Source organism: Falco naumanni, chromosome 3, assembly GCF_017639655.2.
Source record: "Falco naumanni isolate bFalNau1 chromosome 3, bFalNau1.pat, whole genome shotgun sequence".
NCBI classification, from domain to species: Eukaryota; Metazoa; Chordata; class Aves; order Falconiformes; family Falconidae; genus Falco; species Falco naumanni.
In genome coordinates, this window is record NC_054056.1 from 78749341 (window position 1) to 78772958 (window position 23618).

General features: G+C 38.4%; 2 protein-coding genes across 5 annotated transcripts in view; both read left to right on the top strand.

Moving 5' to 3' along the window:
- LOC121084278 (serine/threonine-protein kinase Sgk3) overlaps positions 1-10707 on the top strand; it is a 61459-nt gene extending 50752 nt beyond the window's left edge. For all 4 annotated transcript variants that reach the window (XM_040585594.1, XM_040585593.1, XM_040585595.1 and 1 more), the window contains 10 exons: positions 119-176; positions 965-1048; positions 1146-1277; positions 3299-3411; positions 3627-3663; positions 3778-3864; positions 5975-6070; positions 6921-7076; positions 8181-8270; positions 9297-10707. In XM_040585594.1, coding sequence (XP_040441528.1) covers positions 119-176; positions 965-1048; positions 1146-1277; positions 3299-3411; positions 3627-3663; positions 3778-3864; positions 5975-6070; positions 6921-7076; positions 8181-8270; positions 9297-9467 — 1024 coding nt within the window. In that variant the 3' untranslated portion in view covers positions 9468-10707. The remainder of the gene's footprint in view (positions 1-118; positions 177-964; positions 1049-1145; positions 1278-3298; positions 3412-3626; positions 3664-3777; positions 3865-5974; positions 6071-6920; positions 7077-8180; positions 8271-9296) is intronic.
- An 864-nt stretch (positions 10708-11571) lies between these two features.
- MCMDC2 (minichromosome maintenance domain containing 2) lies at positions 11572-23354 on the top strand. The gene is made up of 14 exons (XM_040586803.1): positions 11572-13401; positions 13495-13625; positions 13720-13779; positions 14100-14295; positions 15247-15369; positions 15526-15633; positions 16871-16999; positions 17527-17758; positions 19417-19622; positions 19943-20109; positions 20500-20676; positions 21205-21347; positions 21900-22009; positions 22494-23354. Exons 1-14 carry the CDS (start codon positions 13302-13304, stop codon positions 22658-22660), a joined length of 2049 nt encoding a protein of 682 aa, XP_040442737.1. The 5' UTR covers positions 11572-13301; the 3' UTR covers positions 22661-23354.
- Positions 23355-23618: the final 264 nt, after the last annotated feature.

Here is a 23618-nt window from a genome sequence, read left to right on the forward strand (position 1 = left end):
AGGAGGGTGCTAACGGGCAGTTCTTCTCACATTACAACTCAAGTGCTACACTAGACTACAGCTATAAACCTTGTAATTTCTACCCAGATAACCTGTCTCCTTCTTAAATATATTTCAGTGCTAAACCAACAGACTTCGATTTCCTGAAAGTTATTGGGAAAGGCAGCTTTGGCAAGGTGAGCTTTCTTATTACTGTGTCTTGCCCTGGTGCAAGGAAGCTAGCTGGTGTCTTGTGCATAGTGACTGTTGGCTACAGACTTGGTCAGAGGTTTTGGAAGTGCTGTCAGTCTAGATTGACATATAAACTGTCGTATTGGATCCCTGTTGCTGCTGCTGCTTTATAGCCCTGCAGCAGTTGGCTGCCTCAGTTGCTTGTTGGGAGTGACAAAAAGGAGTGTTTCCCTTTCTTGTTAAGAGCAATAGGGATCCTCTGTTTCCCCCAGAGAGGAAGGGAGGTACCCTGTGCTTATGCAGCAGCTGCAGTATGCATCATGGTGTTTTCCTTTGTTGGCATGGACTGTTTTGTCAAACCCCTAATGCTATGGAGCAGTGAGAGCAACAGCCCATTGAAAAGTGACTTAAACATTGATATTCTACAAAGATGCAACAGAGAATCCCTCTTGAAATTTTTTTTTGAGGAGTGGTATTTTTAAAGTTATTCTTTTTTGTTAAATTATCTTTAATAAAAACAGCTGGAATTTATTTCGATAGAGATTCAGCAGGTCATGTAAAATAAATGCCATAATTCAGTCTCATGATACCACTATCATGACAGATTTCTACTGAACTGTAAACTTGCTCTGTTAGTGATTATGTTGCTGATTGACTGTATTAGAAGCAAAGAAACTGTATTGTGAAAAAAAAAAGCATGAATACTTTCCAGTTATGATGAAATTATGAAATTATTACTAACAGAATGTGATCTGCAATAATCACACTTCTTCATTTGTTTTGAATTTCACAGGTTCTTCTTGCAAAGCGAAAACTGGATGGGAAATACTATGCTGTCAAAGTGCTGCAGAAAAAAATTGTTCTTAATAGGAAAGAGGTAAAGAGACACATTCTTTCTTCACCCATCTCCCTTCCTTTTCCCCTTAATTACAAAATCATTCCTGTTTACTTATTGATCTTTTACTTCCTTACAGCAAAAACATATTATGGCTGAACGTAATGTGCTTTTGAAAAATGTGAAACATCCATTTTTGGTTGGATTACATTACTCATTCCAAACAACAGAAAAGCTTTACTTTGTCTTGGATTTCGTTAATGGAGGAGAGGTATGTGGTGGTTGTGTTTGGATTTGAGTTTCTTTTTTCTGTGAATTCTGGGTAGGAGGGGCAAAATAATCCTTTATAATGGGCTGTGGTCAGCATTCTCTCAACTTTGAAAATCCTGTTACTGTGTGCTTTTTTACTGCAGCCTTCTATAGCTATATGGACCCTGTTCCTCTTCTTGTCAACGACTTCAATCCCGACTTTATTCATGGTTCTCAGATACAAATAGTATATTTTACAGTTACATAAATTTACCTTTATTACAAATTAATCTTATGTTGACATGTTTCACCATATAAAACTGTCTTTTTCTCTTGTATCTGCATTAGCTGAGATGCTAGTATTTTGAAAGTATAAGGAAGGAAACTGGCAACTGAATTTACTACATTGATATTATTGGAAACCTTTGCATTATTCCATAGGTTTGCATGGTTTAATTACTTATTATCAAATAGCCTTATCCTCAGGAATTTTTTCCTTGAAGCAATGCTGTTGAATCTGAAGAGCCATTAAGTGACTTGGGGAAAAACTTGTGAAAGGAAGGGAGAAAGTCTGTATATGTTTAAGATGTTCTAGAGCGGTTTGTCTTCAGCTAGGGACCTGTTGCTTTTCAAAGTACCCAGCACTGCCACAAGTGCTCAAGAAACTCCTGTATAAACTGGCTGCATAGCTAGTACACGTGAAAAGAGTACAAAATGCTGCTTCCATTCCTTCAAAAGGTTTTGTGGAAAATCAAGGGTCTTGTAGACTAGTAATACCTATCTGGGAAAGTAGTTGTGACTGAAGAAAACAGTGTAGTGAAAAATTACTATATGAACAGAACTATCCAACATACATGCCTTGAAGAAGAGCTGTGTCTTGTCACTTGCTTTGTTTTCAATTTGGTGATTTATTGGTGTAAAACGTACACATTTCAGGTGCTTAAAGCAGGTCAGGAAAGAAGGATGGGACAGGATACTGTTGTAGATGATAAACTCTGGTAGCTGAAAGAGTGCAGGGGAAGGGGTAGAATTTAAATAGTTTGTTTTGGCATATCTTAGAGTTTCCTATTACGTCACTGCAGCTGGATATACACAGACAAGTATAAAGTACGCTGAATAAACCAGGATGAAATAGGAACTGGGTTATCTGTTAGTCATATTCATGTGGCCTACTAGTATTTCTGATGCTCCTAGAGCTGGTGCTTTGACCCCTTTAAGTGTCAGAGTTGGGACAACATGGGCAAGTCTAGGGTACTGTCATATTTAGACTGCGTCAGCAAGCTCCTGATTTGCTCTGCTCTGAATTCCTGGCCACAAGTTAGGTTGGCATTCTTCCAGGCAAACTAAAATACGGTTCAAAATAGCTTTCAGATTTCAATGAAGTGCTTGGAAAGCTCTGGCTTTTTATTTTTTCCCGAAGTTTGTAGGCAGAAAACTTCTGTTTTCTTAAAATTTTTATGATTTGAATGGGTAGGATAGTTAAATCTGTATGTTTATGATTTCATCTTTGGCTAGACTTCTGTTCTGTATCTGCTCAAACTATTTGAAGCCAGACAGCTCTCTGTAGTTGAGAGATTCTGTGGATCAGCTTGGAATATACATCTCCCAAACTGATCTACATGTAGGTGATTTCAAAATACAATTCTATAAATACTTACGTACAAAACTTTGAATACAAGCATATACAAAAATGTAAGATTACTTACTTGACACCAGGTTATATTCTGTTAGGAAGCTGTCTTGCATGATTTAATCTTTCCGACTTCTGTTCACAGCTTAGTAGTTTACTCTAGTTCCTTTTAACTAGTCTTGGTTTTAGGGGAATATCCTTACGTGTTTTGAGTTACCTATCCATTTCTGAGCTACAAAAGAGAAGAAAGGGAATAAAGGTAGCCAAAGTTATGCAGCAAAAACAATTCTGTTTGATTTTGTTTTTTAAAAAAAATGGACAGCTAAATAAAATTACTTTTTACTGTTAAAATTGCATGTTATTAACCTGATTTTTGTGCATAATGTTCTTATTTACTATTTGCATATTTACAGCTGTTCTTTCACTTACAAAGAGAACGTTCCTTTCCTGAGCACAGAGCCAGATTTTATGCTGCTGAAATAGCTAGTGCACTGGGCTACTTACACTCCATTAATATAGTGTACAGGTAAGTTTCTGAAATGTATCCTTGTCCTGAAGAAGTTCAAAATAGGACAAATTATTGTATTAAAAACCACTACATGTAATCATCTTATGAATAACTTGAACATAGCAAGTTTACCAAAACTTGAAGCTTTCAGCTGAAGAATAAAAGTCCTTGCCTCTGAAGCTCTTGTGTTAGTGACTACTGTTTTGAATTAATACAGTATTTTTTTTAAATAGGGATTTAAAACCAGAAAACATTCTCCTAGATTCACTGGTAAGTATGCAACATTATTTTTGCTTTTCTGCGTTCTCTCACAAAATTGATACTTAGGTGTATCCACATGTTGACCATGTTCTGTTTTTTAAAATACTACTCTTCCTTAAACAGGGCCATGTTGTGTTGACAGACTTTGGACTTTGTAAAGAAGGGATTGCAAGTTCTGATACCACTGCAACTTTCTGTGGGACACCAGAAGTATGTTGACAACTTTTATGGTTTTTGGCTAGTAATTAATGACTGTTGACTACTATTAATATTTGTGTATCTGGAAGATCAAATACTCTGTACTGTTGGAGATCTCAATTCTTTTAACAAGCTCTTCCATGAAACCAAACCAAAGACAAGCTTCCTGCAGATCTGGTTTGTCCTTTTTACTAATACACAGTGTCTCCTACGTAGTACCCACATGTCCATAACTGATCTCTTCCTTCCTTCTTCCAATCCTCTTCAAACATTGTTTCCTCCTGTGTCTCCCAGCCACTGGCTAGACACAGAACAGTTAGTGTAACAGCTGCAGCAGATTGCAAATATTACCACATCCTGGCACTGATTTTTAGTAAGTTTATAGGGACTTAATATCTGTGAGTCTTAAGCAACTTTTGCATGCATGTGAAACTTTGAACTTGCTGACTGAGTTTATTGAACTGTTGTCTTTTTACTGAGAAACTGTGCTGGAAAACTTGGAATCTGAAAATCTTGAACACATACTAGGGATTCACTGAAATGCCAGGATTAGTGGCTTTGATAATTTGATAAACATACTTTAAATTACAGAAAAGGCCTTGAAGGCAGTGAAAGATGAGTGAGGAGTGTTTAGCTGAAACATTTGAACTAAAAAAAAAAAAAAAAAAAAGGAGGGGGTGGGCAGGTGGCAACATGTGACAACTTGTAGTTATGATCAGAGTAGGAATCCATAAAGCTGAGTGGTAGATGTGAGCTGAAGCAATATTTGTTGAATGTTTTGGAAAGTTCAAAAGGCAATATATAGAACACTGGTAACTCTGGATCTGTTTGAGAAAATCTGTGGGAACCTTTTTTCCCTCATGTTCAGAGGCTTAGTCTTCATGCTTACCTTGGACTTGCATAAATTGCAACGTAAGAGAACGCTAATGCTGTTGCTTTGTACACATTCTTAAAAATATCAGAACTAAACATGGTAGTTGTGTATTAGTCTTTCTAATCCAAGCTTTAATTAAAATCTTTCATAATCCTGCTAAAAGTATAATGATCTTCTCAGTGTTTCTAAACACAGAGTTGAATGACTTGGGTGAGTTCCAACATCTAAAAAGCTCAAAGGAGGTTTTGAAAGATTAGAAAAAGCTTAAGTTGTTGAGTTCAAAATACTTCAGCTTCTTTTCATGCTTTTGCAGGGTTATCTATAGACAAATGCGTTACAGGACACTCATACAGAAAGTTTGAGAAATACTGATCTAGTTAAACTGAGTTTCAGTCTGCATTGTCTGACAATGCTATCATCTATTTGTAAATTAAATTTCAGAATCTGGATAAGAACGATAAAGTGAGCATCCTCTTGTTTTATGAGGCTAGAAACTGTGTGTGCTGCAGATGGGGACCGAGATGATGATGATCCAGCCATAGTAACTTTATATTACATATTCACAAAGAAGAGTCTCATGTTACGAAGTAGCTGTCCTAGTGCTGTAGGGTTAATAAGCTCTGACATGCTGAGTAGATTTCTTGCAAGACAGATGGAAACCATTTAGCACTGTCATTCCATGTTTGATGGTACTGGATGTTTATCATAAGTCAGTCAAGTGATACCTATTTGACAAGAATCTTTAGTAACTCACAACTCATGCCCTCATTGGGATTTGCAGTGAAACTTCCTATGTTACACAAGTTGTCACTAATTGTAGATTTGAGGCAGAATTAATATCTTCTTTCATTTTTATGTACTACGTGGGGAGCATGCAGGCTTAGGGTGGCAGAATGGGCAGGGCTAGTAGCCAGCTTACTGAGAGATGTTGCCACTGTAACAGTGCAGCAACCTATCTGAAATATAAAGCAAGTTTCACAATAGCAGGTGGCAAAGTAGTTTGGCAAAACAGTAGTGTGTGGGAAGTATTGTTTCAGTTAGGAAAAGAGCTGTCCTACTTGGAAAATGACCACATGGTGATGAAGTATTTGCCAGGTTTGTTGAAGGACAAGATAAATACTTAGCAGTCTTACAATTGCTATGAAGCAGCTTTTCCTGAAAGTGTTTACTGTGATGTGACTAAAACATAGGTTTTATTCGTGCTAGCCTAATGCTCTAAAACACTTTTTCGTTTATTTTTTATTTTAGTATCTTGCACCAGAAGTCATTAAAAAGCAGCCCTATGACAACACAGTAGACTGGTGGTGCCTTGGTGCAGTTCTTTATGAAATGCTTTATGGGCTGGTATGTACTTAACATGTGGGGGGCAGGGGTTGCTTCCTTCCTCTCTCCCCCTTTATGTGAAGTAACCCTGGAGTGTTGTTAAAGATGCTAACTTTTGCAAAATACTGAAATACTTCACTTAAATGGATTAACAGTTTGTCTTAATGTAGCACCTGTTTTTTCTCTTTTGGATTTTTTATTGCCTCTTGCTGTCTGAAATTTTACTTTCCAGTGAACTGCTGGATATCTGCTGTGATGAAGACAAGTAGTCATCACTTTGAGGGAATGTGAGAGTAAAATGAATCAACAGCGATAATATCCGATAAAAAACTCCAGCATATAAGTAAAATTTTGCCAAATACTGGAATAAATAAAATTAAAGTACTTTTCTGCTTAGGTCTCCCAGGTTTTCTCCTAGCTTTTCCATTTCTTGATAAGCAGCATTAGGAAAAAAAAAAAAAAAACACCTTACTATGCTTGTTCTAGTCATGTGTAGTTACTCCAGTAACAATCTGTTCTGTTGGTTTTCTTGAGTTTTATCTCCTCCCATAGGACCTTACATGGGAAGATAGGTATCTTTTTCCACTCATGTTCTTTTAAAGTAAATTCAATGGCAGCTTTGAAGCTGGATGGCATCTATGACTACTTAGGAGTGTGAGAACATGTTAGGAGATGAGGAGGTGGGTAGAGATGCTATCAAGTGTAAAGATCTGGCAATGGTGATAACTGAATTAGAAGTTAGCAGTGCGTAAGAAGAGGTAGCCTTCTTCACTGCTAGCAGTTTGCACTTCTTATAGAATCATTTACTGATCATACACATGAAACAATATTGCATGTGGCTTCAAATTAATGTATAACATTCTTTTTTTAGCCTCCTTTTTACTGCCGTGATGTTGCTGAGATGTATGAGAATATTCTTCATAAACCCCTAGTACTGCGCCCAGGAATTAGTCTCACAGCCTGGTCTATTCTGGAAGAACTTTTGGAGAAAGATCGGCAATGCAGACTTGGAGCAAGGGAAGATTTTGTATGTAACGTCCTAATTTATCAAGCCCTACTTCATTTAAAGGGACATGACCAACTTTATGTGCATGGCACAGGTTTAATAGTTGGAGGTAGAGATTGTTCTGTTATCTCTGTCTGTGTTTCTCCTCCTTATTTCTTCATTAAAGATGCCAGTTTGGTCAATCCCTGGAAGGTGTTGAGGATAGAAGAGAGATAATTGTTGTGGGATTTAATATTTTTAGCTTGGTTGCTGCTGTACCTGCCAGCAAAGGAAACGCACAATTCCTGGTGTAGTAGCCACTAAGATGTACTAAGGCAGGTTTCACTGTTCATAGTGAAACTGGGAAATAGTCAAAAGGAAACACTATTTTCTGGTAATGCCAGTTTAAGTAACTACATGAAAGCCAGCCTTCAGATAAAGAGGAAGCCTAGTATCATGCAAACAGCAGCTCTGTGGTTTGGGTTTTTTTTAGCCTTAAAATCATGGCAAATATTTTCCCAGTGTAACAACAAAAACTCAGTTTGCAAGGTCATGTGAGAAAGTATAAATGTCTTCGGAACCGTGTGATATGATAAGGAATGATCTAGAAGGACTTCTCCATCCATTAATTGTGAGATCTTCAGAGTATTCTGTTTGCAGTCTTACTGTTAGGTAGTCTGTTGATCTGGTAACAGAGCATTTAGGCTCTTGACATTGAACTTTCTCACAGTGGGGAGCAAGATGAAAGGATGGTAGCATTTAGCACAACTGTTTGCTGCTTTGTAACTAGTAGGCATATTGCAGAGATGTTGAAGTAGACAATTCTTAGACTATCTGCTTTACAAAAATTAACAAAATTTTAAGGCAGGAGCAGAGATACTAACAAAGCGTTTTTATTCTGTGGTAGACTTCAAAGTCACTGATTTTAAGGCTTAAAAGCAGAAAATGTGAACTTAAAAGGAAACTATCTTGTAGAGGCAGCCTAACAAATTTTAATTGCTGTTTTTACAACTACAGCTTTTATTGCAAAGTTAGCTGAATAAACTGATGAAGGACTTCCTTATGTGCATGCGGTCTGAAGTAGTATTTACAATGAGGCACACAGTGGATTTCTCAAATACCTAAAATCTTTATTCCTTGCTGCAGCTTGAAATTCAAAAGCACCCATTCTTTGAATCTCTCAGCTGGACTGATCTCCTTCAGAAGAAGATTCCACCACCATTTAATCCTAATGTGGTAGGTGCTGTTTGAGTTCATACCTGCCAAATTTCTGCCTTTGAGGGCTCATCTATTTGCAAAGAGTGCTTGTTTCAGAATAAGGAATGGGAACCCCCCCCCAGTGCTGACTGGCCTTTTGAGCAGTCATGCTTTTCAGCAGTGATACTATCTTTTTTTTCACTTAAAACTTGGTTTGATGTATCACCTTTTCTTCTGCTCATTTCTGTCAAAAGTACTGTCAGTTTTTGTGGGATCTGAAGACCAAAGAAGAAAATACAGATAGCCTTCTTCACTTGAAGACTTTGCAAAAGACTGCTTGCCTTTTTTTTTTTGTCGTTATTAAGCTTTAGTGGCAGATTTTGATCTTCCCATCAGTTTAAACTGTGTCAGCCTGTGACTGCTTGTCCAAAAACTTGGGGTGGGGGTGAGTGGTGGGGAGGAAGACCTTCCTAAAGTCACATCCGAGGATCACCTTTTGTTGAGTCTGCGTTCTGTTTGGTGAAGAAGCCTTAGCTGTCTTGTCTCTTCTCTCTGTGACTAAATATTACTATGCTTTATTTTTTTAGGCATGTTACTGGGAAGCTGATCTTTCATAACAACAGAACCATTGCTAGAATTTAATGCTTAAAATTTTATTGATGGAAAAGGGAGAAAGAATTTGGTGTGGTTTGGGGTTGGGGAAGCAGGTTGGTGGGTTTTGGTTTCTGTGGGGTTTTTTTGGTTTGGGGGTTTTTTTGGTTGTTTGATTTTGTGGGTTTGGGGGTGGAGTGGGGGGATTAGTTTCTGCATCTTCGTAACAGTCATTTAAGAAAGAGATATTTCTTCATATTTCTAAGGTTTATCAGATCATAAAGATTTGTAACTCCATCCTAAAAGAAACAAGGAGGCCTTTAATAGCTGTTTTCAGAGATGCTTCCTGAAATTTCCTGTATTTAAGTAAGAATGAATGACATAAATAGGCTCGGGTTAAATTTGAAAACTAAAGGACAAGCACAAGTTTAAAACACAGTATTAATACAACTGATAGATCTTTCTGTTTTCTAGGTTGGACCAGATGATATTGGGAATTTTGATGCAGTGTTCACAGAAGAAATGGTCCCATATTCAGTTTGTGTTTCTTCAGATTACAACATTGTTAATGCCAGTGTCCTAGAGGCGGATGATGCATTTGTTGGATTTTCTTACGCACCACCTTCTGAAGATATGTTTTCCTAGGAAGTTAGAAGCCAACAATGTGTTGGAAGTCTTGGAGTGAACTGAAGTCTTAGGGTTATGGACACATTCCAGAACAGCGTAATTCCAGAACTAGTGCCTAGTTTTGTATGTAGGTTTGAAACCTATGAACAAACTGTCTCTGCTGTATAGGAGGAATTTGGGCATTTTGGATGGCTTTCTTTGGGATGTAACTGTTTGTTCCTGCTGCAGAAAATATTTTTTAAAATCTTTAAAAAGCGCTCTCTACATATTTTTAAGCAAAAACACTGACTGTTCTCCTCAGTCCCTTCAAGTTTACATTCATACCTATCTAAGATTTAACTGGCACAAACAGCAGCAAATTTAGTAAATTTATAAATGCTTTTGTACTATTTACAGTGACTTTGTGCTTGAATTGTAACTATGCAAATTGTCTTTTGTATATCCTGGTTTAAAAAAGGTAAATGTTTTCCCTGTTATATCAGTTTGAAATATACATTAATTTACCTGTTAGCACTTAAATGAGAGGTTAATATAAATTAAGACCAAGATTCTTAAAAGACTTCTGCAGACTGACAAGTTGGTCATATGAAACTGGATTGTTGCTCTTGCACTTGCTGCAGCACCTGTTTGTTCAACTGTATTGTGTGCGGTATGGGGGATTACTCAAAGCAAGGATGGAACAAATCAACTGGATCAGTTTGGTAACATTATTGATCATGTGTTCTGCTTTTCTTTCCTCCCTGAGCTAAACACATCTATATTTCAACTGCATTAAAAATGTTTTTGGTTAAAACTCTGCTTTTCCAAAGATATAATATGCAATAATCACTGTTACTTTAAAAGGCTCTCTTGCTTTAACCTTTTGGGGTGGGTGGTGAGGGGATCATGCCAAATACTAGAGGTTTTTCTTACGGATTTATAGTTTGAAACACTGTTATGTTCCAGACTGGTTGTCAACAGTTTGTCAACATTCATAGCTACTTGTCTTTGTGTTCCAGTTTGCACCATTTTTAAATCTTCACTTGGTATTGGGGGGGGGGGGGGGGGGAAGTGTAAATTACGCTGATAATTTTTAAAATGTGAAAAGCTGTTGTATTTCTCAAACATACATGTGTATGGACAAACATAACTGAACAATTTCTGTTTAAGGAAATATTTTTAAACAATGCAAAAAAAGACTGCAGTTAGCATATAAAGGCCTATCACGGTAGTAGTTTTATTATATAACTTGTAAATAACAACTTATTTTTGTCTGTTACTTCAGAAATGCTCTGTGGTTTTTGTTCATAAAGACATTGAATGAAATGACCTGATCGAAGGCTGACAAAGCGCTCATGAGTAGGCACCAGTTCACTAGGCAGTACTTACTAACGAGAGACACCGGGTTTACAAATAGGCTGTCCTTTAGTACCTGCCGCGCTGCGGGCCCACGACCCCGGCGGCGGTGCCTGTGCGCAGGGCGGGGGTGGCGTTTGCCTGTCCGGGGCCGCGGGGCGCTTGGTGAGGCAGCCCGTGAGGGGACCGGCAGCGGCGGCCCCCGGCAGCGGCGGCCCCCGGCAGCGGCGGCCCCCGGCAGCGGCGGCCCCCGGCAGCGGCGGCCCCCGGCAGCGGCGGCCCCCGGCAGCGGCGGCCCCCGGCAGCGGCGGCCCCCGGCAGCGGCGGCCCCCGGCAGCGGCGGCCCCCGGCAGCGGCGGCCCCCGGCAGCGGCGGCCCCCGGCAGCGGCGGCCCCCGGCAGCGGCGGCCCCCGGCAGCGGCGGCCCCCCGGCAGCGGCGGCCCCCGGCAGCGGCGGCCCCCGGCAGCGGCGGCCCCCGGCAGCGGCGGCCCCCGGCAGCGGCGGCCCCCGGCAGCGGCGGCCCCCGGCAGCGGCGGCCCCCGGCAGCGGCGGCCCCCGGCAGCGGCGGCCCCCGGCAGCGGCGGCCCCCGGCAGCGGCGGCCCCCGGCAGCGGCGGCCCCCGGCAGCGGCGGCCCCCGGCAGCGGCGGCCCCCGGCAGCGGCGGCCCCCGGCAGCGGCGGCCCCCGGCAGCGGCGGCCCCCGGCAGCGGCGGCCCCCGGCAGCGGCGGCCCGGAGGCTGAGCGCGGGGCGGCTGGCAGCTGCTTTCCCGCCTGCGCCGCGCGCGGTTCCGCGGCCGCCCCGGCGGCGGGTGCCGGCTGAGGGAGAGAGGGAGCGGTGCCGGTGGCCCCGTCCTGCGGCTGTGGAGCCGCTGGCTGCCGCCTCGTAAACGGTGCCGTTCCCTTCTCCGGCGGGCATACCAGCGCCCTCGTAAGGAGAAGGCGGCGTGGTCCCCCTCCCGGCTGCCGTGCGGGCAGCCTTGGTCGCCCTCAGTACCCGTTGCTGCCGACGCAGCAGCGCTGAACGGGGTATAGGAAGGCTGGAGAGTATTTTGGAGAGAGCGCCGGTGGGATTGTGAGGAAGGGGTGCTGATGGCGGGAGCTTGAAGCCAGGAGGGCTGTGTTGGGCAGTGTGCTGTCACACCCTGGAGTGTGGCCTTTAGTTGGCTGTGGGGGCACTGATGAGACATGGTCACCCCGGTAATGGAACCGGTCATGCTGTTTCTTGACGCTTAGGAGATGACAGTGGTCAGTGCACAGTGACCTGGGCCATAGCCTGGTCGTATTTGGTGTCCTTTTCTTGCCAGCTTGGGGAATGCTCGGTCCAGGGAGATCGGGTGGATCTGCATGCATGTGTGTGTTTTTCGTTAATTCTTTTTTGCTGAAGATTTCAAGGGATGGAGCAGTAATTGTGTAGGAGTAATCCTAAAGAAACTGAAAAAAATCCCTACTTGAAATTCTTTCAACTTGTGCTTAAAATTGGATGCTTGAGGCACTAACCACACGTGCTGGCCCACAGCATACAGTCCTCGGGGGACAGTGTACACTGCTGCCACGCTGGCGTTGCACTGTTACCCAGATTCCTCTCTCTAGGATGTTGATCCGTTTGTTCTCCTGAAGCCAGTTGTGTGAGCTCCTACAGGAGATCTTCCTCATCAGCCCAATGATTCTGTGTCTTGTGTATTACTAGGTGGCTGAATCTGTTTTTAAAGATTTAAGTGGCGTTTCGTATTGGTCATCTACAGCGAGGACAAAGGATGCTTCGTAGAACAGAATCTGTAAGACAGTATTTTGGCCTTAGTAATTCTCACTCTAAATTCAGCAAAGTAGTGCTTCATGTGTGAGATTCTACGTTCTAAAAAAATGCAGACGTGGATAATACACAAATAGAACAGCATAGAAGAGCATGGTCAGCCTCCAAACCCAGATTGTAAACTAAAATTGTAGTTGTGAAAGTTTTGTCTTTGGGAATCAGCACTGATCTTTTGTGTACAGAGATGTACATGACTGGAAATAAGTGTTTGCAAGATCAACACCTTAAGTGAGTGCTAAAGGAGGTAACATCAGCATAGGAAAGCCAGATTTTGAAAAGGGAAAAGGTGTTGCCAAGTTTCACGCTTTTTAATAGCTATAAGACTTCTCAGATAAGAGAGATGCTTAAGTTTTACTTTTTATAAGCTGATTATAGCTGTAAAATATATAGGGGAGGTTAAATGCAAGCTTTAATTTCGTGGGTTAGGGAATTGGGCAGTGGAATAATTCACTGAGAAAAGGTAACACTAGAACATTCTTCAGGAATTACTTCAGGAATGTAGTATGCTTCAGCTGTTGGAAAGAATTTTCCACTGAATATTAAATATCCTTAAAGAATTGCATAGTTTGAAAAAGAGATGCTCTTAATTTTGTATGGCTTTGTTAATATATACCTTTATTATTACTGTGGCATGGCCAGTTCTAATATAATTTCTTCTCAGTTTATTTCAGTGTTTTGATAGAGAATGCAAAGATCTGCTCTTGGAAGATGCATCATGAAATACAGAAAATGAGGGAAGTTGCCCTTGTTTACCTTGACAGAAGTGGTGGCCTTCAGAAATTCGTGCACGACTGCAGAAAATACAATGGTATTATTCACTCAATAGATAGTCTGTTAAATTGATACATAATGTTACACAAATCTCTGTTGTTTTTATTTAAGATCCTTTTTGCTCCTACAGACTCAAAACAAAGTTATGCTGTTTATCGTTTCATTATTTCAATAAATCCTTCTGATATTGCTGAATTAGATGCAACTCTTGGAAATTACATTCTTCATAATCCCATACAAGCTGCACAGATATTTCAGTCAGTAAGTACGTATTTATAAACAAGAGTAGACAAAAATACATTATATTTTAACTAGATTTTCTTTTCTAAAATGAAGGTTTTTTTTTTAATCACAGGTATGCTTCATAGCTATTAAGACATTATCGTTAATTGAACAACTGCAGACGGAGGCTCAGGTGAGTCTGCATCATTTTCCTCCATTTAGATCTTAAATCTTTTAAGCATGAAGTATTAATATATTATTTTTGTATTAACTTTTCAGTTTTCGTTTTCCTTTTGGTTGTACTATTATTTGTAATGAATAATAGCTGGAAGTCTCACCCAACCATATTGCAAGAATTTTGAGATAATTAGTAGGAAACCTAATTTCTTTTACACTTCAGGCATTTCAGTATTTTTTTCTAATAGCTATATATCACACTGTGTGTTTGTCCATGTAAGTAAAGCAGTTTTAAATAAAAATTTACAGTATTAATGTAATTGTGTCTCTTGTTAGATTAGCATACTGCTGAAGCCAACACATTTGCCATCTTTACCAAGTTATGTTATGAGTTTTTCTGCGTTTCCTTTTGATTACACATCTCAAAGATTTTATATGTCTGAAGGAATAGCAATTGCAATGGGAACTGTAACAAAATATACACAAGGAGCAAGATTTCTTTGTACTGAGGAAACCTGTCCATTTTCTGAAGGTAGTAAAAAAGGAAAAAAGACATCAGTACTATTTCAAAGGCTTTTAAATAATTTTGATAACAGATTAAAAACCTAGCATGAAACAGCGTTTTCCTATGCGGTCTTATTATGCATACATTTTTGTAATGAGCACAGCATGATTTTATCAATTGAAAGCCGGGGACCTTGCCAGCGGTTGTTCAGCATTATTAAATGTTTTGGGAGCATAGCTATGCCAGCAATTCATTTTCGTAATGCTGAAGATGGTTTATATGAGAAAAGATATGTTGCCAATATAATTTAATAATTATCTGCAAGAAAAAAATGCTAAAGTAGTAGAATACTTTGTTTATTGGAAACTGTGGTTCTGTTTATATAAAAATACCACAAAACTGTATGCTTAATTAACTGGCAAAAGCTTCTAGCATAGAACGAGTTTGCTTTAAAGAGTAGCTGACTTCTACGGAACTACTTTGAGTAGTATTACTGAACTGCTTGTATTATTGCAGGATTAGGCCTTAAGTATTTCAAAGGCTGGGTTTTTTGCTTCTTCCTGTAACAGAGACCATAAAATTATACATGAGATGCTAGATCCCAAAGTTAGGAGACTGCAGAATAAATCATAATGATGTCGTTAGGAGGGCAGGTATTTGATAACGACTATCTGTATCCCATGGCAGGCAGAAGTGGCACCGGCTTGCTCCCTGCTGCTCAAAAGGCCAGGCCAAGCTGTTCTGCCTGGGAATGCTTTGCAGCCGGAAATTCTGCCATCTTGTGGGCTGCTTATCATTAACGATACAGATCATTTTAGTGACAGCCTGGTGGTCAAAAGTATGCTCATCCGAAGAAACACATACTAAATGTGGAATTTCATTGTCGGTAGTTTAATCGCTTCTGTTCTTAATGGGAAATTTAAAATGAAAACCACGTCCTCATTTTAAATGTTTAGTAATTGGTTTTATTTTTTAAAGGGTTTAGGTACATAAGAGTGCATCTGCCTGGAGCTACAGAATCTGCCACAGTGAGGAATGATTTTGTGTGTAGTATGTGTTCTTCAGCACTGCAGGAAGACGTGAAATTTAGAGTACTTGGTGGTAGGATCAATATAGTTTTATTTTTTTTATCTGTTACTTTCCTACTTCTCTTACACAATAAGTAAACAAAACAGTTAAGTGGAACAAGCCCCACCCCCACCCCCAGCTGTACTGTTTTCAAGATAACTAACCTTTTCTTTGCCTTTATTTTGAAAGATAAACAAATAGTTGAAATGATTGATACAAAAGTTCTTAATGCTTTGAAAGGATATTCCAATGGTAAATCACATTTTAGGATTCAGACATTTACAGTTTTCTTGAGAGGTAAGCTGCATTTTGGAGTTTCGTCAAGATGTTTTAGAATAATAATCCCTTGCATTTTCCTTATAGGTTCATTTCTCTGGATAAAATTGTGAAAGTCATAATTTTTATTGCAGTTCTTCAATAGAATTGGGGGGTTGGGGGGGGAAGTACATCAAATTAGCTAAGTAACTAAACAGTGTACACAGGTGACTGAAAAGTGCACGTGGCAAAACTGTTGTGTTTACTTTTATACCTTCATTTAAATAAAATCCCCTGGCCAGCTCTGTAGTATTGCATTCTGACCTTAGCTTATTTTTCCTCCTTTCTACTTCCTTTGGTCATACTGTTTTGTACTAACTTAATGCATTTTTCACATCCTTCCTCGGTCTAGCTGTTTTCCACGTTTTATCAGGTTTTTTGGCTTCTGCTACTACTACTTGCACTGCAGACATCAAATAATTTCTAATGTGAATATCCAACTAAAATCACAACTCACCAAAATGCTTTTATTAATTCTGGTTTTTTAAAAAAACCAAACGCTGCCATTCCAAAAGTCTATGGAATTATATGGTTCATTTCTGGAAAACTAAATAGAAAAAAATTAATAATATTATAAAATAATAAAATTATAAAACACAGTCTATGGTGAGATGCTGTGAGATATGCTTGCGTTAAATTTTGACTGGCTTCAGTGATCAATGAGGTTAGACAGGGTCTCACAGCTGACATTCATGTTTGGTTGGACCTAACTCACATTTCCAAAACATAAATGTGAGATTTTTTTTAAAGATGCACAGAAATACAGAGGTTCCCAAAGCTATTTGTGTGTCCTTTAAAGCTCTGTTTAATTTGGATCTCCTTTTTATTGTTCTTTTCTCTGACACTTTACAGGACAGTAACCATCAGTTATGTTGTCACCAAAAGTTTCAGAGTAGGAATGCATACCTGCAAACAACTGTCCATTTTCTTTTCAACACAGAACTAAATGCATTATCCATTTTCTTTATCAGGAATTTACTTTTCCTCACCCAGTATGCCTTCCTTATCTGTTGCACTAAATAATTAAATTGTATGCTTCATTTTAGTCTAGTCCATTATGTGAGCCTGGCATCCAGTTGTTTTCTGCATTTAAATCATAAAATTGAACCATTCAGAATGTGAGAAAGTTTTCTGACCATGTCTCTAAAACTTTTTATGCCCTAACACATCTGCAAGTGTTGTCCACCCACACCCTTTTTTTTTCCTTCCCAATTTCTAGATGAACTGGCCAATAAAATGAAAATAGGAAACCACTACAAGATTATAGGAATTCCAGCTTGTGTACAAAATGGCTTACAAGCTACAGCATGTATAGAAGTCAATAGTGTACAGCTCTGTAAGCCAATTGGTAAGAAAGTTCTAGTAAAATTTGACCAAAAAAGTTGGAAAATCTTCTGGAACAAAATCCGGAGAATTTGTAGTTTTCAGTTATCTAGGAAGTCCAGATTATGAAACCACTCTGTGACTTTCCTTTTACAGTCTGAAATGTATGCTTACTGTAATTGGAAAATGTTGTCTTTTGCCTGCTTTCCATGCATTGGGAAACGACATAATTATTTGCTGCAGTTCTTCAACTTCTCTTTCCAACTTCTTCTATCCGTTGGTACTTCAAGGTACTTTGAAATCACACCTTAAATGAACCTGGTATTTCAGTTTGTTACTCCTTCGTACTCCCATCAGTTCTAGCAGATCCTGTCTGCTACCCTTTTAGTAGTAAAACTAAGTGTCAGATGTTTACATTCTGAATTGGTGCTTAATACATAAACATTTGTTCTTTGTAAATTTTGTATCAAGACTAGAATGGTGATTTGTTCTAGTATATCTGCATGTCTCTTATTAATAAGTGTTTGTTAACCTGTACTTTCTTTTCACTAGGTCCTTCTTTTGTCAGTGACAATTTTAAGCATCTGCTCTCACTGACTTCAGGTTCATGCTGGAGGTTTACTGCCATCCTTGCCAATATCTTTGCTTCTGAAGTTGTTCCACCAGGCACTTACAATACTCTTAAACTCGCAATATTGCTGAGTCTAGTACAGACGTGTGAAAAAGAAAATGCGGATTATCTGGATCTGTTGATCATGACAAGTGATACGCTAGTAATTGATAGGTAAAGAAATTCCTTCCTTTTCATGTACATTTATAATTAAAAATGTGAGTACTTTTAAAGATAATCAGATCGGTCTTACATGAAAAGCTAGAGACTGCATTTTAAAAGGATATACAAGGCTCCAACTTTGTAAAAATACCCAATTTTTATCCCTGGGACATTTTTATTTATTTCAAGTGATAAATCTAGATCAGACCTTCACTAATAATAAAACCCCTTAACACTCTCATAATATCAGTAAGATTTTAACACTAGCACTGCTTAGCAGAGCTCAAACAAGACATTCTTTGAAAATCAAAGCTAAAGGCTGTCCCAGAAGCTGGCAATGGTAAGAGCAAAGGGCTCTACTTTTCAAATCCTGTGTCACTTTAAGCCTTTTCATCACCACTTCCCAGCTGGCAGCATTTTCAGTTAATAAGCAGTGTGTAAATAGATATTTACATGTTTATCACTTTTTTTCATAAACACTATAGTGATAAGGTGTCAAAAGTCTCATACATCTTTACTCATAGGTCATAAATCCAGCTGTTGTTGCCTTTAACAAAATGTTTTTTCTGTATTTATGTATTTACCCCTTTATACAACTATAAAGTGTTAACATAATTTCATATACACTGCAGAGAAGTATAATATGCCCAGCTTTAAATTTACATTAATTTAAACAAAATTTCTTTCTCCTTCCCCAACTCAAAACAGGGCTTCATTTTGAAAAACATCTTCGAAAATGGCATGAATTCCATTTGCATCTGAGAGTTCTTCAACAAATTAATATTTTTTGTTGTGGAAAAAAGTATTTTAACTATTTCAAATTTAGCAGTAGAAATTAGTTCAAATTTGAAAAAAATGTGGGCTTCAGGATTTTTTTCCCCCAAGTTAAGAGTAAGATTCCAAAAGAGAAATCATAGGAGCACAGATTGTTCTAAGAATCAAAATGTCAAAATATTGAAACAGTTGCACACTGTAAATCTTGGTCAGTACTGTCATTTGTACTATCTTGCATATATACATAGTATTTAATTGTCAGTAGCTTTTTAAAGTAGGCATTTCCTACATCATATTTCTGTTGGTATGATAGCCTATTTACTAATTTTAATTAATAATTTTATCCCAAGTATTAATAGTAGGATAAATTGTTCTCTGACATCTTAAATTCATTAGTTGCCTTTGAGTGTGGCACTAGACAATTTGCAACCTCTTTGTGCCAAGGTACATAGTGCAGGGGATGAGAAATTCTGTACCTGCTTTCTCAAAAAGAATTGGCAGGGGGGGCAGTGTAACCCAGGCAAGCAGAGCTTGCAAGTTCCCAGCCTTTCCTTTCTTCCCAGATGGCCAGGATTACTCATCCTCTACCCTTTTAAATCACTGGGAAAATTTCTCTAGAATAGGAAGAGGAGTTAACAATATGGGGTTAAATTATGGGACTTCTTTGACTTCCTAGGAATTACTTCTATTGCAAACCATTATTTGCTTTGTTAAATCCACGACAAATAGTCCTGTTGGCAGCTGTTGAAGGCTTGGGCTTCTACCTTTGTATTCAGTTACTCTAAACAGGTAGTTTTGACACCGATTTTATGTTAAGGTTTTTTGTTGTAATTTCTAAGTCTTAACTATATATAAATACTATTATAAAGTACTGACAGAATTATTTAATCTTCTAGGCTTCTGAATTACAGCATATGTCTTCTGCCTCGTGGCATACGACACCCACCTTCTAGTGAAATTTTTCCTTCAGTGTCCAAAGATAAACACGGATCTGGAAGTGCTACTATTCAAGCTTGCAGCGCTGTGCTGGCTCAGGGTGGTATCTGTTACATAGGAGACTTATCTTCATATAAAAAGGATAAACTTGAACTTCTACAGTCAGGTAATCTCGTACCAACTAACAAATGAGGGGACAGAACGAAACAAACATGCAAATTTATGGCTAGGTTTCTTCCCCAGCTCATGGCCCTCAAATGCTGCAAAAATCTAGAAACTGTTTTTAGTGAGTCTGTGTAAGAAACAAGGGACAAAAAGCCAAGGTCCTATAAACTTAATTTGCTACACAGGCTACAGAGATCCATTGATCATGACAATTGAGTGAAACACATAATTATGACTGGTTTCAGTAGTGTGCGTGTGACTAGAATTTATAGTTAAACTAGATCAATTATGTAACTAACAGCCATATTTTGTCTTTCCTAGTGATAGAGAGCAGAACAACAACGGTGTTCATTCCTGGGAAGAAGTACGGAGAAGAGGCTGACCATCAAGTTACTATTTCAGTTCAGACCAATTTTTGGTCTTTCGTAGATGTGGATTCTTCCTCCAAGAAACATATACAAAGGAGTAACTTCTTAATTGGACAGATGGTAAAGCACATGCCTTGTTATGGCAGTAACTGTGCTGTATCAATCATCTGTGTTCATGGTTATTTCAACTTACAAAATAATGAAACCAGTCAAATTTTAGTATTTCCCAAAACATCACAATTTAAGTGACTTTAAAGCAAGTATCTTCTAAAATGAGCTAGCTTTCCCAAAAGTAGGTATTGTTTTATTCAGAATAGCTTTTGACAACTACTATATAAACAAAAATTTACTGCGTATATTACAGGTAATTAATTAGATAATCTTGCAGGATTAGTATTTATGGATATTGAGCATGTCAGATTGAAAAAAAAACCAGTGTTCCTACAAGTCAAAAGTAGGAAAATAGTAACCAAAATAAAGTTATTTTCTTTTTTTGGGTCTCTTCTTTAGGATACAAGTTTGATTCCATCTAACCTTTTAGATGTTTTTGGGCTTTTGATATATAATGAGTTTCCTTCGTGTCAACTGTCTTCTCCTCTTGTACATCACATCTTGAAAAAAGCCATTAATCCTGAAGCCATGCTGTACAAAGTCTCACAGCAGTTCAGAATGCAGGATTATGAGGAGGTAATCAATACTATCCAGTAATTTAGAAATGCATTATACTTGGGAATATCGTATTGTTTCTGGAATCAGAAGGTTCTCTTCACATTCTGTTTGCTTATTTTAAAACCTGTTAATACTCACTTTCTACCTTTCCCCCCACCATATTCCCACTAGCACTAACAGGATTGTAAAATTAGCTTCAGTTCTTTGAAAGGGCCAACATAATAAATTCAGTTTTATCTTGTTTCTGAAAATCATACCAGATTAACATTTATGTGAGAACAGATCTCCAAGTTTACAATCAGTAGTAAAAGTTAATATTCCATTCTAAATAAACTGTCAATATCTCTAAGTATAATTAGCAGGTTATTCTATTTAGTATCTGAGATCTATCCTTACACATAGCTGAATGGTGACAGCTGTTTTTATAAAAACTATTGATAGAATATACTGTCCAAATTATATTACTATTCCACTGGCATATTAAAAGGTATGAAAAATACAATTTATTTCCCAATTAAATACTTAAAATGTATACCCTCTTTCTAGTTTATTTTGTTTGCTAAGAATCTTCCTGTTGAACTGAGTTCAGGCGCAGAAAACCTTATTCAGGGCTACTATCTTGCAAGTCGCAGAGTGAGAAGAGATTCTAGTCATGGATCAACATTATCAGCATCTGCACTAAAAATTCTGTATGTCCTACTTTACACAGTAAACACATCTATGTTCCAAATAGAAATTGTGCTAACCTGCTACAGAGCTTGTTAAATGAAAATCTAGACAAGACTCTTGAAAGTTAAAAGTGTAAAGAATCTTATTTACCATTTATTTTATATATTGATGTTGGGGGAAAAAAACCTTAAAAGAACTTTGCCAGGCAAAAAAGTGATTGAAGAAACAATTATCACTATTAAATCTATCTAGAAAAACAAAAATGGGATTTAAATTATCACACTTCATATTATGCAAGCAAAAAAAATATATTTTTTTAAATATATAATATCAAAGAGATATTATGCCACGTTCCACTGCTTTCATAGCACAAGTCTCATGCATATTACTATGTACTTTGTCAGTGACAAGTATAACTGCACAGTATTTGTGGGAAGTTTGCACAGCTAAGTATGGCAGAATAAAAAAACGCCCAACACTCCAGTGTTAACTTTTCTATTTACGGAAGTGCTTGAAATGGGGCTTTACATGCCGCATTCTTTATTTTTGACATGTTTGTATTAATCTCTTAGGATTTCACTGTCTAAGGCTCATACTAAACTAAGTTTAAGGAAGAAGGTACTAGAGGAAGATGCTCTGATTGCCATCTTGTTACTTGAATCATCTCTTACTTTAAAACATGGTAAATAATGCAACTCAGTCTTTAGTATTGGGTACATAGTTTTCATATTTTGTCAATTTGAAAACACTTTATACCAATCGATTGTGATAATAGTTCGTTTCAAATCAAAGTCCAGAATTTCCACTGTTGAAGACTGGTATCAGAAAACTCTTTCAGTTGACTTTCCCAGAGTCTCTCAGTGCGGTGTGTAATTAGGCCACAGGCCAGCAACAAACCTCCTTCGTTTATGCTGGCTTATTTGAGGCATTGCTTCTCTAACAATGGTCCAGGTTAAACTAAACAGTTCCCCTCCCTGGGGAAACAAAAGACAAGAACTGGCTTTTTTTTTTGTTGTTATCTAACATCATAGTTACACTTGTTCACACACAAATTTGGCAGTGGGACAAGAATGTTACCCATTTTTAAGTAATCTGTCAGCTTTTTTCTCCCCCTTCAAAGTCCTGGCAAAAGTCTTAGTCTAAGTCTTCGTTTCTTCTTTGCTTAGGCAAGTCCGCATTCTGTGTACCACCAAATCCTGTATTTCCATTTGACCTCAGTGATGAAAACTCCCTGCAACAGAGAGATAGTTACCTCATGCAGTGTCACCATGAACTGCTGAATTTTATTGGTGCATATGGCCCAGGAATTCACATTAACACTAAGGAAGAGTGAAAACTCCACTCTGTAAGTAAAGCTTGAAACCAGCTTTTTGAGAGACTGCACTTAAAAATATCCAACTAATAAAGCTTCTGAGATTTTTGTAAGACAGTTGCTAAAGAAGTTGCTAAAAGTTGCTATTTTGCTAAAGAATAAAGCACAGCTGACAAGATTTAATTACACATTTTGTGACAGTGTTGTTTGAAAGCAGGAGTGATGTCTTCATCCTGGGAGGCCCTGGCTTCAGAATAAAGCCTCAACCTGAACTTCCCTTCCTGGCTACCACTCTTCATGCAGTTAAGTGAAGAGTAAAGCATGGTTTTTAATAAGACTACACCTAACAAACCAGGAGTCTAGAATCTAACATTTCATTTCAACTACATGAACTCTGCAGTTTTTCTTGTTGCTTCTATTCAAATGTATCAATAAGGGGGAAGTCGTTTTAAGTACTTAAAACTTTTCATAGCGTAAGCCAGCTTTCTTAAATTATTCATGCTCTATAAATTTAAAGATGTATCACCATAGTGCTTGATGTTCTTTATCTTAGTTTTACATTACAGCAAAATATTAGACCAGGATGTCAGTGTGCTCCTGCAATCTGAAAAGATATATAGCAGAACTCCATGGATGAGGGGTTGAGGCAGGGAAATGGTATTAGATGAGCCAGTAAGTAGGCAGCTCAATGAATTCAACTACCTCACTGCAAAAAGAAGTATAAACAATGGTGTGGTAGAAGATGAGTACGCTTCTCCAACTACAGACTTGCAGCAGAAAAATTGTACAGACTTCATGTCAAATCTTGACAAGCTGAATACTGACAGGTTGGTGTGACTCCTACCCTGGATCTTGTACAGCTGGATCACCATGCTACTGCTCACGTAGCCTCAACAAAAACTAGTCACTGAAAACAAAAATCCAAGATTTTATTCATGTCAAGCTGCATCTTCAAGGTAAGGTAAACAGCTGGACAAGC